Source organism: Anser cygnoides, chromosome 6 (genome assembly GCF_040182565.1).
Source record: "Anser cygnoides isolate HZ-2024a breed goose chromosome 6, Taihu_goose_T2T_genome, whole genome shotgun sequence".
NCBI classification, from domain to species: domain Eukaryota; kingdom Metazoa; phylum Chordata; class Aves; order Anseriformes; family Anatidae; genus Anser; species Anser cygnoides.
In genome coordinates, this window is record NC_089878.1 from 34,193,085 (window position 1) to 34,210,667 (window position 17,583).

General features: G+C 36.6%; 1 protein-coding gene across 2 annotated transcripts in view; it reads right to left on the reverse strand.

Annotated features, from left to right (window-relative positions):
• Nucleotides 1-587: 587 nt before the first annotated feature.
• ACTR3 (actin related protein 3) overlaps nt 588-17,583 on the reverse strand; it is a 29,858-nt gene continuing 12,862 nt past the window's right edge. The window contains exons 2-12 of one of the 2 annotated variants that reach the window (XM_048079614.2): nt 15,421-15,476; nt 11,336-11,460; nt 10,666-10,776; nt 9,091-9,186; nt 7,414-7,521; nt 5,625-5,768; nt 4,777-4,950; nt 4,143-4,235; nt 3,556-3,681; nt 1,839-1,922; nt 588-1,464 (exon numbers count right to left, since the gene is read on the reverse strand). In XM_048079614.2, coding sequence (XP_047935571.1) covers nt 1,369-1,464; nt 1,839-1,922; nt 3,556-3,681; nt 4,143-4,235; nt 4,777-4,950; nt 5,625-5,768; nt 7,414-7,521; nt 9,091-9,186; nt 10,666-10,776; nt 11,336-11,460; nt 15,421-15,476 — 1,213 coding nt within the window. In that variant the 3' untranslated portion in view covers nt 588-1,368. Of the gene's footprint in view, nt 1,465-1,838; nt 1,923-3,555; nt 3,682-4,142; nt 4,236-4,776; nt 4,951-5,624; nt 5,769-7,413; nt 7,522-9,090; nt 9,187-10,665; nt 10,777-11,335; nt 11,461-12,611; nt 12,819-15,420; nt 15,477-17,583 lie in introns of those variants that run through there. The other variant, XM_013186488.3, reaches the window with a different exon arrangement.

Below are 17,583 nucleotides of genomic sequence, written 5' to 3' on the forward strand. Positions count from 1 at the left end.
TCTGAAGTAACTGAAAGCTCTGGCAATTGAAGAGCTTCTCTCTAAAAAGACAACTTGAGGAATATTGAATACTGTAGAAGAAACCAAGAGATCTCCCTCTTGTGGTCTTCTACGTAAACAGTCTTAACTACATTTGTGAGTTCAGAAGCGTCTAAATCTGAGTTTTCCATCATCAAATATTAATAGAAATTGCAAGTATGAAGCTTTCTTCCTAGAAAGAATGAGAAAGAGATTGTTTTCACTTCACTTTTTATCTACATGGTATTTTCTTGCAGAAAAACCAGAGATTTAAAACGCAGAGCTGTCTCCTGTATGCCACCACTTGAAAGGAAATGGGAAAAAAAAACAGTTACAGAACGAAGCAGATGAACAAACCTAACAATGCAGATGTTAGGTTTATATAGATAAGTGCTATCTAGATGAACATATAAACTGTAGTTCTAAGAAGCTCACACTTCAGCTTATACAATGCACATAATGATCTCTATCTTACAAGCCAATCTTACTCATTAGAAACAACAGCGGATATGTAGGAACCCATGCTCACAACTTCCCACGTAATGATATGAACAAGTCTGACACAAACATAAAAAGAAATTTTGTGCCTTTATTGGAATGGTGTTAGGCTTTAAATACACCAATTTTGATAACCTGATTATTTGGTTTTAATTAGAAATGACACTACAGAACTGCAATACTGGTCCAACAGTCTTGTCTTTTTTTTTTTTTAAAGCAAGAGATAGAATGAAAATGCACCGAGTAATCAGAAAGCACTAGCAGGCATCAGTTAATCCAAGATACTAGCTTCTTAGTTCCAAAAGCACTCGCATCGTGTGGAACAGGATTTAGACTGGTCATGATTTTCAAGAATTAGTTGCATGAGTCTCAATGACTTCTCTTTAACTTACTTTAAAGATGGTCACTGGTAATTTTTCTCTCAAATATTACAGTTTCTTTAATTCATATTTTTCCTCAAAGTATAAAAAAAGTAAGAAATATAAACAAGCTCCTGCGTTGTACCCATTAAAGGGTACAACTGAAGCATTAGAGAGCTGACTATCTACACACCGTCAAATCCCATCAAATCTTGGATAATTCTTTAATATACAAAATATCAGGGCACAGAAAGAACTAAAACCCACTTTGTTTGTTACGCACAAGTTCAAATAATCTAAAGAAAAAACGTGATCATTTTGGCTTTCCACTACATCCGCATGTTCAGACACTTAAAGTAATCCTGTTTAATTGTGTTTGGTCTTTTTCTTATTGTCAAGGCATGTTTGTTATCTTAATACCAGCCATCAGACAAACGAGTGATCAGAAAAACTCCTCCCCACCTCCCTATCCCTGACCCCTGCAAGGTCAGCTTTAAGACATGACTCCAAACACTGGGTTGTGACGACAGATGCTAGGACCAATTTCTTCATAATCTTTTTTGGTATGGCATACTTGGTAGAATTCAGGCTGTAAAGAGGAAGAGAAAAATAAATAGTCAACAATACTGTAATTTACATAGCAAGTGGGAAAAAGCAGATACAGATGATTTGGAAGACCTAAAAGAAACATTATTTGTCACACAGTGAAACACCAGTGGCAAACATCATGTTCTACCACCAAACCAAAATGTACTCTTTAAAATAAAAAAAAAGTAATTCAGCTTTCATTTGCTCTTTTAGATTTTCCAAATCTAATACAAAAGCTTTGAGGGAGAGAGTAGTGTTTCTTATCCAAAAGCTATTAGAAATCCCCCAGCTGCATTTGGTATGAACTAAAGGGGAGATAAGAAATCCAAAAACATACCCAGGCCTAAAACATGTTTAGCTTTATAGCTAACTTACTGTGGAAGCCAGCATTGATCCTCCAAACCAAACAGCGTATCTTTGCATATGGTGTGTAATGACTTGTACATCAATGGGCTTAGGCTATAAAATAATAATAAAAACAGAATATATTAAAGTTTGCTTCTGTTAGTTAAATAAATCATTTAAATTACTATATTCCAAGCTTACTAATCACAGATTAGTTTTTCTTAAATGCTTGATATGTAAACACACAATTATACTATCAGATTTTCATTTGTACAACCCAGACTAAGAAATAAGTGGTTATTTATTAGCAAGAGCTATCTACTTTTCAGATATTTAAAGATATTTGCATTCACACCAATTTTCTCAACAGCTCCACTACCCTCGTTCCTCTCAGATTATCCACCTTCAATTTTCTGAATAATTTCCTTCAGGGAATAGCTATGCAATTGCAAGAATAGATCCGTACTACTTACCCCTTTCCAAAAAAGGCTTCAGAAACTTAGTTTTTGAATTTCATGTAATTATTTTAACAAAGCATTAGTTGCAGATCAATCAAAAATTTAGCTATGATCAATACACAGCTGCGCTTTTCCAACCTATAACGTAAAAGTGTATCTCACAAAGAGAACTGAAAATAAAGTTACTTGAGCTAAGGAACTGTTTATAACATACTTCAGAGTTGCCTCCATGACGTATGAAGATGCACTTTTTTTTTTTAAGTATTGTTTGAGCTTGTCTAGCTACATTACTACTTAAAAATAAGTGAGAAAATAATTTAATTCTCACCTTAAAAGAAAAAAATTAACCTGCTAATGTCTTATGTATTCAGAGTCAACAGAAAAAATGCAAAAATTAGATCAGAGGTCAGAAGTAGAATGCAGGTAAATTAAGAATCGTGCAGTTCAGTGCAAATGAAGTCATTTCACAGTACCATCGGATAATTGAGGTGGGAACAGAACTCAATGCCTCTAGTTCAATCTCCTGGAGGTCTGAGGAAATTATTCAGAATTTTATCCAACCGAATCTTGAAAGGATGATGACTGCACAACCTCTCTGTGCAGCTTGCTCCAATACCCGATTATCCCCATGGAGATTTTTCTTACATCCAAGCTCAGACTCTGCTGTCCTTCACGTGGTCACCATGTAGCACTATCAAGGGCCTGGTTCCACCTTGATAACCTCCCCACAGGAACCAAGGGGGCTGCTGTTAGGACCCCACAAGGATTTGACTTCTCCAAATAAGCCAGTTCTTCTTAGCTTTTCTTCACAGGGCAAATGCTCTAGTCCTTTTGCTACCACTGCTACTAATGGCTTTGCACTGAGCCTGCACCACACCATTCAGTGTCTTTATGAAATACAAAACACTGAAGACAATTATTTGCATCTAATCAGTAACCACTACACACAAAAAACAAATTGAAGAGCCGTCAACTGTTTTTACATAACAGGTTTAAGTCCCATCCTTTTATTAGGCGAGACCGATCCATATCGGTAACAGTGGATGGGCAGCAAGAGTTCATACCTGCGGAAACAGTACTGTAGCTTCCTACAGTGTTATACAAATGGCCTCCAGTAACTGTCTTTAACTCTCTACAATATATCAATCTCTAAAAAGTCTGTAGGAGAACCTTAAATGAAGATGAGGAAATTTCAAACAAGACTGTCATTTCAGTATGTTATTTTTGCGTTTTCCAGGTAACAAGGGATAAGAAGATGCCACTTAAATGCATTGGCAACAACAACTAACCTTCAGCCTGCCACCACTAAGTTCTTCACTAAGTTTCAGTCTTGCATCAACTGTCCTCTTCAAGTCTCGCTGCAAACGGCGACCGAAGTCCCTGAACATGGTTGAACCTCCAGAGAGGACAATATTCTGTTTAAGGAAATAAAAAAATAGAGAATTAAAAAAATTAACTGTAGGTCTCCACCTTTATCTACTCCATTTTTTTCTATTCTTTAACACAGTTAACAGGTATGCTTTTTCCCTGTTTTAAGTTAACACTTAAACATGAAAGAATATGAATTCAAAGAGGCTGTGACATTAAACTTGACTATGCTTTAAAATCCATTTATATCTTAGTGTGTTTCACTTCTTTCACTTAGATTTACACTTCCCTTTTTTCTTTCCTTTACATATAACTTGAGTAATGAAACATCCCATTCTGAAAAAAAGTAAATATAAAGCCTTCTGCGTGTTGGACTTGCTACCAGAAAAAGTTTCTACTTTTGAAATTGCTGTTTGTTTTTTTTTTTTAAACCGAGTTTCCACTACATATTTCAATATAAACCACAATCCTTCTAAAACAAGTATTAAAAAACATTTTAGCTTCATACCTTATAGAGAGGACGTCTAACATCAATGGGACAATTCTGAATAACTTCATCTACTACTTCTGAGATTGGTTGTGTAAAGTCAGGATTAGCAAACTACAAGCAAGAATAAAAAACAGTAAGTCAACATGCAGGACCATATACTGCAAAGAAAAAATGGCTAAAAATAAGAAGGGGAAAAGAAAGAACCATCCCATTATACTAGGGATACAGTGAAAGTGAAAAAGCTAAGGGAATATATTCATTAGTAATATTTATTGCCATTTAGAAAAGTTTTGAAAGAACAATAAACCTAAACTATCTATTTTGCTAGCTATTCTCCTATACAGCTTTTGTTAACCACAACGGGTCAAAGAATACATGCCCTTTCCAGATGCTGAGCACTGAAGCAAAACACCATAACATGACACAAAAGCTTTCACAGGAGAACACAGAGGAATTCAAGGAAAAGAAAAACAGACTTATTCCCAGCTAGTTTTTCCCTACACTGGAAAAAGAACTTACAGTAACTGGTATCTATTTACCAATGCAAATTTTAGTTGGAATTACCACTTCAACAATTTAAAAATACTATTTGTAGGATACCATCTAAAAACGCACCTAAAACAAAAGGTGAAGACAATTCAAATCAACTTACCTCAGGATGGAAGAAAATCTCTGGCCCCAGGAATCTCTCATAACCAACATCTATGGTAAATTCTTTCTTTGAGATAGCATTAATTCCAGTATACTGTTTAATCCACTTTGTACCATCTGTGTCATACTTGTTAAACTCTTTTACTAAGTCAGGGCAAACGTAACTAAAACGTTCCTGAAAATTAAATATATATAGTTATAAGTTTCTTTTAAGTAGAGCAAAAATCATGGTATTAACTTTTTAAAGGTGTAGTGATTTGAACCTTTAAGAATAAGACTTTGAAATTGGCAAATAATCTTCCTCAAAAACAGCTGAACTGACATTTACTGCATATAGTAATGGCTCTGCTACTAGAAATCATTTCTGTGCAGCACTGAAAGCAGCACATCTTGCTGGGTTAAATCACTTTTCTTCTATTTTTTCCTCTAAACTTCTATAGCACTGAGAAATGAGTTCTAAAGTATACTGAAGAATTGCCACAGAAACAATGTTAAAGCATACTTTAAGCTGAGTGTCTTTCAAAATAGCTTTGTACTGTAAAAAAACATATCAACATTCAGAAAGAATGAAAGAGCGATTACAGCTCTTTACATTACACATCCCACCAAGAACATTTTCTAAGTATCACAATAATAAAGGGAAGGGACAAGTGAAGATTGAAATTCTAGGCCACCGTGCGTACAACCCAACAATACATCTTAAACGCAATGTATTTAACGTTTAGACATTTTAATATTTAGAAACAGAGCAACATTACTTGGAAGGCAATGATTGAGAGAATTTATTTTTAAAAAGGGAAATCAAACTCTACTCTCAAACAACCTGAAGATTTACAATGTTCAAATTACCTTCACTGCTTTAGCTGTTTCCAAGGATTGTTCAGGAGGAATTCCTACTTCTCGTTCTCTCAGCAGCTGCTGAATGAAGTATGTTATATCTCGCCCTGCAATTGGAATGTGTTTGATACAGCTGCCAATCACGTATCCTTCAGCCTATAAATAAAAATGAAGGAAAGACATTGACAAAAATTCAACAAAGCTTGGAATGGAGGAAGAAAGAGTCTAAACACTAATTCACTACCTGTGATTGCAAAACTGAAGCGTTTTAAGACCAGCTCTTAATTACCAGAAGCGCACTTCTTCAGTTGCCTTATTTTACTTTTACAGTGTTTTGCTTTGAGTTTGATTCCCAATTATTACAAGGTTAGGAGGAACAGAAAGGCCACTAGCATGTAAGGCAGACAGTAGCTATACTTGCTATTCCTTGGCCTCCATTCTTTCTTTAAAACGAGGTTACTCTTACCAAAAAGATTAAGGTACCTTGTACTGTACAACATTTTAGAATAAACAATTTAACTCTACAGTCACATCCATGTTACAATTCACATGAAACAAAATTAATTTTCTGAAAGCAGAGAGAAAATGAATCATTTCAGCACATTAACTGAGATGGCTTAGAAAGTAAGGTTGGCACATGCTCATCCATCAGTCTATCCTTACAAGTCATACTCATACTGGGGGACAGTATCGGGGCATTTAAAATATCTGGTCTAAATGCAGAAACCAAAAATATAAAAAATAAAAAAAACACAAGACATGAAACTGTTTTAAACAGCAATTTGCACTACTAAGTTCAATTAAAAATAGCTTAGCTAAACAAGGTTTGAAATCCCAACTGTTTTGTCAAGCCTTATTAAAAATATGCCATCTCAGCTGAACAGTCTGAACAAATAATTGCTGCTATATTCCACCATGATTAATAAGAAAATTCTACAATACAGCACGGTTTTGCTCACAACCAATGCTACTGTCTGGCATAACCAATAAAATAACACCTGAGGTTAGTGTGGCAGGATAAAGCTTTATATAGATTTTAGTCTGTAAAAACTGTAATCTAAATTCTTTTTTAAAAAAATGTTTATGATGCCTAGACATACATTTATCTCCTCAGTGAAAAGAGGGGCAGAGGCATGTTAGCTGCCATTTGAAATACAGAACGTTATTGAATGCTCCAATTTTAAGTATGCAGTTTTGTAAAACTAGATACATGCCCACTGTGAGAACAGCAATTTGACAATTAAGAAACTGTAAGTTTAAGTGTTAATTATTTAATAAAATATACGATCATACCAGTTTTTGCTTTTAAAAACAATATAAGGGAACAGATATTCAACATCAACTAACCTTAGATTTTTAGTCAGGTTGGAACTTCTGTTTTTGCTTGTATCACTGACGCACTAGTATACTACTAAACATTAAGCACAGATTGAGAAAAAACTGTAAACAATGCTACATCTGCCCTTAAATATTTTGCATCTTTTTCTAGCAAGACAAACTGGAAACATGATAAAGCAATAAAATTTCACTGATCACTTAGCACGGGCCTTGCAAATCTTCATTTAGGAGAAATCACTGAAAGCCAATATGCCCTGACAAACTCAGGGTGCAGAAAAGTTCTTCCAAAAGTTTCTGCACTACCAAATAAACAAAAAGCCCCGCACCGACCACCCTGGCAATTATCTGACATTTTTGAAGAATCCTAGCTATACTTCAGTCTGCATGAATGAAGACTTCAGAGAAGCTGCAGGACAAACTGTTCTCCAGTTAAGTTGTTTCTATAGCTTTGATGTACACTTACCACAGGAATGACATGAGTGACACCATCGCCACTGTCTATGACTGTGCCGGTCAGCGTCCGTTCTCCTACTTGTCTTGACGTCCAAGATGCAGCTAAGGCAAGGACAGCCTTGTAAAAGAATACACATGAAAGATTCATCTTACTAAATGCATTGCAAATCCCACCTTCCACTACTGCTTCCAGCAATACCTGATCCGACATCGCTTTACAGACAACCAAGTTCAGATATAATTGGAAAATCTGGATTTTTAAAGTTGTATACACAGAAAATAACATACCATTTCCTTAACTAGGAAAGCTAGAAAATCTGAGTGTAAGAAGAAAACAGTACCATGCACAATACATTCAATTTATTATACAAATGTACTGGCAACAGAAAGGAAGATTTCCTGTGCTCTAAGCAAAGATAATAAGACCATTGGAGCTTACTAGCATTCAGTCTACTTCTACAGACAAGCACCAGTTTTACGGGCTAAGGAGAGCATCACAAAGAGACAGGGCCATAAAATCCATTATTTCCATTAGATGAGCATACAACTACTGCAATTTTTACCCAATCCGTCTTCTTTGGCATCTAAGCATTCTCTCAACAGCAGAAATAAACTGAATTGCAAGCTGAATACGATAATTTGAGAGCAACATATTACAGAAGACCAACAAAGTTTTATGAAGGAACTGGGGTTAAAAATTTCATACTGAAGATGAAACAGTATTTGTCTTTTTCCACAAAACAGGAGGCAAAAAAGGACATTGTCAAAAGCGCGATATTTCTTGCAGTTACTTCAGTATTATAGCTTGGTAAACAGAATGGGGAAAAGCAAATTCGCTAGCCATCTTGCAAAGTAATCAGAGATCTTTCCCTGAAGGAACCAGGAAAGAACGATGGGTCTGAGTTTGCAGAGGGAAGAACCAAATAAAAACTTGAAGAATTGAGGGCATCTTCTAGTGGGCTCCTGCTAATCAGCATTCCAGGTATTTTTAAATGTTTTATTTTATTAAGTAGTACTTTCACCTTATCTCCAAGTTACAAATTTCCAGTGGAAATGTGATTCTGTGCTATTTCAGAAGTTATGAACAGAAGTCATCAAGAAGTATGTAATGTTCTTAAAACTGAAGTCCAGCTGAACAAAATTAAGTATCTCCTTATGCTAAAATACTTTAATCCATCTACATGTAAACAAGAAAAACCTTTGTCTTAAATCCTGCTTACAAAAAAAGTTTCATTAGTCTGCTTCAATATTTTTCTCACCTATTGACAGAAATATCCTCTTAAAAGATGCTAATGAAAAGAAGCTTGTGGTCATTTATGGCACAGAAACTGATTTAATAACATGTGTACCTAAGAGTTTACAAACAAACAAGGCTGCATAAATGCAGTTTTTGCCTTCTGATGCTTTCTAAGCACATTCAAATAAACATCCTTTTTGCTACCTCATATTAAGAGGGATATAGTTCTTGGCCCACTACCATAATTATCATTATTTTTGTTTATGATGCAGCAAGATTTTATACCGTCTAGAGCCCTTCTATACCCAGGCAGGAGGAACATATCTAGACAGACATCTAGCGGTGGAACTGGTGACCTAGACTACATAGAAGTATTCCAAGCATCACTCATACAATTTTCTCAGTGAATTAGAGAACCGTAGCCCTAACTTTCAATAGCCCTGCTCTTACCTGAACAGCAATATATAGCCCTGGAACATTGAAAGATTCAAACATGATTTCAGCAGTATATTCTCTATTTTCTGGAGTATTTAATGGAGGCTCAGTCTGTGGGACAAGAAAAGAAAATTTTACTTACATTGAAATCAAACACTTCTTTCAAAAATCACCTGTAACTAAATTTTGAGAGATGAGCCATTCAACAACAATAGCGTGTAAAAATTGTAATGTGCAAATGGTCCTATTAAATGCCAAGGGCGTAATGAAGAAAATCTAGGAACTCCCTTGACAATAACAGAATTTTTGCAAATCAAAACTGCAAAAGCACGATCTGAGTGAAAACAGATACAACCTAAGTGAGACAAACATTAGACTAATTACTGTTTAAGCATTCACATCAATAGTCCCTTCTGTGGCTTGGTCGGCTCATTTTAACTTCTCTTTCAAAAAGAAAGAAGGACTATCAACCTAAACATGTCAATAGCTACATTTTAGCACATGAAGTACAGCAATTAAGAAAAAACAATTCGTTGAACAAATTTTTCTTCAAGAAGCAATCATTATAAAAGAAGAGTTTATACAATCAGCTGTAGAAACATACTTAACAGAGGAACTAGCGACAGTGTAAACCGCTATAAAAGCATGCTGTAAGCTTCATAAAAGTACTATGCATATAATTAAGTCTCTCCTCTTAAGAGAGCATGTTGAATAGTGGCACAGGGTGTTTCAGAAGAAGTATCTATCTTTTATTACATTAACCATGTAAGGGTAAAGACACCAAGGAGTTTGACTTAATGAATGTGATTCAAGATGTCATAGAGACCAACAGCAACATGGGAAAGCCTAGTTATTTATTCAGAGGAAAAAAAGAGTAGCATGAGGGTTGGTAAAATAGTGGAAGAGGTGCCCAGTTGGCACCTCAACCCTTGGAGGTATTCAAAGCTTGGCTGGACAGTCCTAAGCAACCAGATCCAATAGCACCTGCTTCAAGGACACGGTTGTATTAGACGTCCTTTAACAAGGATGGCTAACGCATCCAATTCCCAATTGCTCTATAAGATCCACGCAAACATATTGCTCATTTTGATGGCTTTAAAGGAAATGCTAAGGAATAGCAGAGTCTTCAGAATAACATTTGATCCCAATTCAAATTTGATACACCCAAATATGACAATCAATCCTGAATTCCACAAAGAAAGGAGACAAAATTTTACTCTAGACACACCATACAGATAACATTTCTGTAAAAACAAAACAGTTGCAATTTCACCAAATCGAAACACACAGGTACTTTTTTGCCTCAAATTTAAACATCACTATTTAACTTGGTGGATAAGTAATAAAAGAGGGAGGAGGCAGCAGTGCATTGGGTAGAATTAAGAAGGGAAAAAAAATTGCAGTTCAGAAGCTGACTTTCAACATCCTTAGAAAATTAAAGAACTTGGATGTGATAAACCAAGCCAGGAAAGTGTCACAGAAATTGTATTCACTTTAGTTTTCAAGGTAAGCATATTCATATTTAAGAATTATTCCACGAATCAGCATAGAATTATTATTAGTTGTATACTACTTCATAGTTTTACTTACCAAAAGAAAATAATGATCCTCAGGTTCTGCCCTTAGATACTTAAAGATTACTTGCTCCATAAACCTCTCCATCAGGTCCCAGTCTTCAACTATACCATGGCGGATGGGCCACTGTCATAGAATAATACCAAAATGTAAAAAGTAAATAAATAAATAAATAAATAAATAAATAATAGTAATAATAATCTGTTTTCAATTGTGTTAGAAGCATATGATCTACATCTGAAAACCTTGCATAAGGTTTTCCTTGTCCCAACCTGACACCCATTTGAAATTCTGACCTTGAACAGTAAATACAACACATTAAGCATTTCTTATTAGCAGAGAATGATGGTACTAGGATAAACCAGAGGTTCCCCCAGGCCAGTATCCTGACTCTGAAGTGGCTTATAGAAGATACCAAGGAACAAGAAAGAATGTCCTGTCTCCCCTTACCACTCTCCCAGCTCCCCTTCACTTCAAAGGAAACATATATTCACTTTTTTTTTTCCAAAATTCCCAAAATCTCCCGAAGATTGGCAAAACTGATATAATACCAAACCTTATCTTCCATTAAAATAGTTAATAAGAAAATAAGATTAGCCATCCAAGAAACATTCATAAGCTATTTACCGTGTACATGATTTTCTTCTAAAGAACATTGGAAAATTAATTTAAATGTCTCTAATACCTTGGTTGCATAAGTTGGTTTTTCTATTGCTTCATCCCCGATAAAGAAGTCTAAATCATCAACACCTTTCAAGACCCTCCTCTGTGCTTGATCCACCACTTTTGCTGATTCTTTGATAGCAATACCTTTAACAAAGAACATAAACAATGCTGTAGATTATACATCCCACACTTTGAAAGAAACAAGAGGAAACTCGACATTCAGAAATAGGAAAACACCAATTGCATTCATCCTCTGGTTGAGGCATAAACACAGAAAAATAAAACACAAATAATTTGAATTCCTGTGGCAGACAGAACTAGGTTTTATACAGTAACACGATACAGATCTAAATGGAGATTTAATTGTTGGGCACTCAACATGCAATCAGGGAGATAAAATACAAAAAGAATCAGTCAGATAGGGTAACCCTGAAGATCTCATTTTATTCAACAAGTGGGCTAGTTTTCTCCACAGTCAGCTGTTAACACCCAAAAGAAAAGAATGCAGTGGTAGGAGTTGTGCAAAGAGCAAGACAGAAGACACATTACTATTATATAAATCAATATCCCATTTCACTTGCTCCAATTTGATTTCTGGACATATTATGAAAATGAGATACAGTATACACAGAAGGAACTGAAAAGCAACTTAAACACACAAACGCAGAAATGCACAAAAAGGAAAGACAGGACATAAGACAGGAAAAAAAGAACGTTGGAAGGAAATAAAAGAAATATTTTGAAAAGAAAAGAATAGGAATTTATATGGCTGTATCATGCATCTTTAGACAACTTAAAACAGATTTTCGAAGCCTTTAATTTCTTCCTTTTAATCCTACTCCTATCTTATCATTAAGAACAGGATGGAGAGTTTCACTTAAGACTATAAATCTCTCCCTTGCTTCAAGGAATAATTGGCAAAAGTTAAGAGCTTTTATCTTGGTAATTTATTCCTTCCAGGATAATTACTCATCATAAATAAAGAAAAAAATTAGAGAAATACCGGCTAAGGCTAAACACAGGATCCAGGAAAGATGGATCAGCGATGAGATATCACAGGAACACAGATGTTCCCTCCCCTCCTCTTTTGTATCAGCCCCCAGGCTACCAGGGTTACAGTGCCAGCAAGAAAACTTTTGTATTTTTTCAAGTCTTCCTGATTGCCTTTAAACACTAGCCTTTACACAAGTGGAAAAATTCATAGAGAAAACCTAAGTATTAAGATCAAGCTCTATTATTCAAAGGCTGTTAACCAAAAGCTTGCTCAAATACAGAATTATTTCGCTAATCCTCACCTTCAGCCAGGAAGTGCTGTTTGCTCAGAACCAAGAGAAATGTCATGAAAACAGCTGCTGCAGCCTCAAGGGCGCAGGGTAAGGGGCTGCACAGCCACAGGGCTGGGAAAGGTAAAGCATGCTAGGCTAAAGCACCGCCGGCTCAGCAGTGGCCCCATCCTTCTCCCTTCTCTTCCCACAAACAGCAACAGAAGAGCTGCGCAGCCACAGAAACTAAAAAGTGCTGTGAAAGACCGAACAGCGTAAGGCAGAAGATATTTTGAGCTCTTCAAGAGGAAAACCGAATCATACCACAACTTCTGTAGCGGCTTACAGGAGGGGAGAGGAAGCAAAAGGCTGGAAGCCAAAAAGCAGAGGTAGGTAAGAAGCAGAAGCTGAAGTTGGGCGGAAGGAGATGTTGCAAGGCCAGCGCTTGCTGCAAGTGAGAAGAAGCATCTTGCCAAATACTTTTCAGGTCAGCAACACAGCTTGCAGACTTTGGGGAAGTCTTGCTGTCCAGATGTGTGTTATCAGCACAACGTTTCAAGTGAGACGCCAGCACTTGCCACAGCAGTCAGAAGCTTTCGAGTCCGAGTGGCTGAACCCTGCTACAAGCCGCCAGCGAGACGAGAGCTCTCCACACACTGCTGGCGGTCGGTGTCAGAAACGGGGAGAAGGAAACAAGCAGAATCGAGAACTGCAGCCCGAACACACAAACGGGAACATTCATCTTGCTAAAACCAGAGCTCGGCTACCACGGCGCTGAAGATGGGCAGCGCTCCAGCAGTATCACAGGGTTTGGCTTTGGTTTGCTTGGCACAAGAATAAGAGCTTTTAGGAAAAAAAAAAAAAAATCAATTTTTCTGCTTAACCACTCCCATGGCCTTTTTTTTTTTCTTTTAAATGCAAGTAAAAGGTCATCTAATATGTAAATTATCATAGATATTTTGAAACAAATCTGGAGAACCCCTGGGTTACAGAAATAAATTGACTCCTATCTTAATACACAGTAGGAAAACAGGACTGAGTGAATGAAAAAAATCAAGCAATGATCAGCTGTATTTTAAAAGCAGACAGGGATGAGAACAGCAAACAAGTCTCTTCAAAGAATTAACCCAACATAATTTCATTTCACTTTTCACGCAAGCATTTGTCATCTCTACAGAAGCAGAAGACAGAATTAAGCCAAGAACACAATATAAAAGAGTGAGAAATAAAAATTTGTTAATCCTAGCAGTGAGTAAGATAAGCAGAAAGTGAACAAGGGAGAAGGAATGCTGCTACAACCTGTTCCTCAGCAAGCTTTTTTTTTTTTAAAAAAAGAAACTTCGAATTGATAAAATGCAACAACAATTCCTGGAAATCAAAAGGAGAAACCAAAATATTTCTTAACTGTGAATATTATGAAAAAATAAAGATACCAAAGTACCTTGAAAAGACCCACTGTTTTTTTTAATAAGATTTTACTTTGAAACTAACTACTACCATAATCTGTTTTCAGTGAGCTGTAGGAGAATTTAAACTCAAGTGCCTTTTTTTAAACATATCCTATATAAAAAGCTATCAAGAAATCTCATATTCCTCCTCTATTTTAAAAACATCCCTGTTGTATAAATTTCTCTGCTGAATTATCTGACAGCTGACTTCAAGTGTCAGAATACCTCTTTGCTTTTGTAACAAGAAAGTAATTTTCAAATGAAATAAACCAAGTCTGAATATGCAGAAAAAAGCATGCAAACCCTAATTATATGAAATTAATAATTTGTCTATTTTTTAAAATTAAACTTGGCTAGGAAGCAGAAAGAGCAATGTGAGGTTTTTCATATAGATCAGTAAATCTAATGTTTAGATAAGAGTTTGCGTGCAAAAGACTAAATTAAATTGTAAGTTATATTTTATATGCCAGAATTAACCACGTGATATTTGGAAAAAACAAATGAATTGAGAACCACCTATTAGAAGTCAATCTAGAAGAGATTGCAAGGATTCTCTCACATGTATGACAACAGGAGAACGCATTAAGCGATTTAACACTAGCTTCCCATGAAAATGGCTTTGACGCACATTTTGTACCCCGAAAAAACAAAAACAACAAAAAAACAGAGCCTGAACTACCAGAAATTCTTTTCTACAGCGACTAAGCACTGTTACTTCCAGCTCTTTTCCTGTTGTATTTACAAGGAAAACTGGGTGTACTAATTACTCCTTTCTACCAGGATGCAATACTTGATTACTTTGGCCCCAATGCACATGAACACTGACAAAACACCAAGTGGTGCAGAAGGCGAAGTATTTTGAAGGGAAGCTGACTGAGCTCCACTCTCCAGACGAAAGCCACATCCCTTCATGTGGCAGAAACATTTCAGAAGGCAGGGAGTGAATAAATAAATAGTTTTACATTTGAAAGCATGTGTTTCTTAATTTAATGTTTTGCAAGTAAAATAAACACAAGCTGTAATACTGAATAATACCTGGGAAGGGTAATATTTTTTTTTTATTATTATTTTTTTTCCTATTTACGATCACCTGAAGTTTTATCTAATCTATTAACTAACAGAAGAAGAACCTCCTAAAAAGCAAATATAGCCATGCTATTATTTAATATTTGAAGTTAATTTCTTGGAAATTGAAGCCATCATAGTATGCTATTTTAATGAATTTATCTTTCTGAACTGAGCATCCAGAGCAAAAAAAGTCATGTAACCGCTCTGTCATCAGGCACGGGTCTTTTCTATTTGCTTGGTTTTAACTGCCCTTTTACATAGCACATGCCCAGAACTTCAATGGATCGTAGCAACTCTTACAACTCTCACATGTAACATATACTTACATGAGGGAATAATGAACTGTGGTTCAGTGTTACCGGCATATCCGAGCTTCGTATACCTATTAAAGCAAAAAAAAAAAAAAAGCGTAGGTTATAGTATTTCTTGTAATAAATATTAAAGATGTACTAAAGATTTTTTTTTTAAAAAAGGGGGAAATTAGTCTTTTTTGATCTGGGAGGAGAGGTGTGTTCGTTAAAAACTACAAAGCCCTTTTAAAAGAGATGAACCAATGCCTCCTACTACAAAGGAAGTATTGTTGCTCATTTACACTCAAGTGAAACAGCACTACCAAGCACTAAGTAATTCAGTTTATCAATATTTAGGAGTAAAATTCAGAGTTGCGGCAGTTGTTCTTCCCCGCTCAGCGATCAGCAGGAATCCTATAGTGTATTTTCCAGAATAAATGTTAGTGGTGGAAGTATTTTTGCAACTGCTAACCATAGGGGAAAAAATTCCCTTGGCCACAAGCTGCCAGCCAGACTAGACTTGAGGCAGGACTGACAACCACAAGCCTCTCCTGCCACTCCTGCCATAGGTGCTACCAGTGACAGTGGTTTAACAGAAGTTAATAAATGGAAAATATTCTTGATGCGTTTAATAAGACTAAGGAGAACAAGAGGAAGAGAACTACACACCTGTGCCCACCTGATTTCCAGAACATGCTATGGATATCACTTACCGTGATGAAATAAGAAATCTGACAAAATTACCGAGGTGTTCATGGAAAAAAGTCAATGAAATCCACAGTAGCAAATCTATGCTGCTGCGAGAAGCGTTATGAAAGAACAGCACAGGCAAATCCTAATGTGTGTGAAGCAACACACACACTGCATTTTGGGTTACAGCCTACAGCCAAGGTTAACACACACAGATCTAACAGAGACTGCGTTTTCCCCATGCAGCCCCACAGCTGCCCCAAGTGCCCTGGCACCAGCAGCAGGAGCTGGAGGCCCTGCAGCAGCACCGCCACAACTTTCAGCGGTGCCGTACAAACCTGGCACATCCTAGGCACCACGAGGCAGCGCTAACTTTAATAACCCATAAATCCGTGTCAACAACACAGCAAAATGCCAGGCAACGCATACAGTAACAGGCTAGAGGAGTGTTTTGCTGCGATGCTGACGACACAGTGGCTCCCGGGCTGCTCACGTGTTCACCACCACCTACACAACTCCTGCTGCTGACACCAACTGGGCACGTTAGCACTGGGCCAGAAGGGTTATCCTAATGAACAGGAAGGTAAGTTCCCCTTTAACAAAGTGCTTAGCACAGGACCTCATCTAAAACCAAAAACGCTTTGCAAGAGTGTTTTAAAAGCTATAAAGCCCATCTTGTCTATAACCCACTGCAACAGAGGTAACCGTGCAAAAATCTTGACTTCATATTGATCAACTGCAATGTTTACTGAAGAAAAAAGGCTAAATAAAATACTTAATGGAAGAGAAAAGAAGTTAAACACCAGAAAGAAACGTACACTTCACACAGAGACCAGCATTATATACTGTAACTTGAGTCTGCAAAATCAGAGTTGCCTGTCCTGAGTTATATGAAAAGTTTTGCTTTTTTCCCTTAGATAACTAGTTCCTAAGAAATCTCAAGTAAGAATCCCACAAGTTGATGCCTCTATAACCAGCTAATGCAGAATACAGCTTTCAGTTCCAAATGAAAATTAATTATAAACCCAGCAAATATTGACTCACTCTCTCCACCTTCCCATGCAAATCAGAAGCTGTGGCACGTAGGATTTTAAAGCCGAACCTACAGAGGAACTTTGGACTCTGATGGCTACATAAGCCACTAGATCAGAAGTGCCTCCTCAAGCAATAGTCCAGCTTAGCTTTCTTTAAGTGACGTATTGGAAAAAAACAGAAGTTAAACTGTTGCAGGTAACACGCTGTTTAGTTGCTTGTGGTGTTGGAAACTGCCCGGTATGCAAGCATCCAGCGGGCAGGAAGAAAACCAGCCAAATGAAAGACGTATTTTAAATAAAAAGACTGTATTCAGACATAAAATCAGCATATCTAAAAATACTATGGCCTACTCAGCAGAGAAGAGTCTCCTGACTCATGGAAAAAAAGCCCAGTTTTTAGGTTTCCGAAAAAGGACAAAGAAAAACCCACGTGGCTTCTGGTGTCGGAACATTAAAGCCTTAAAGCAGCTCTCCA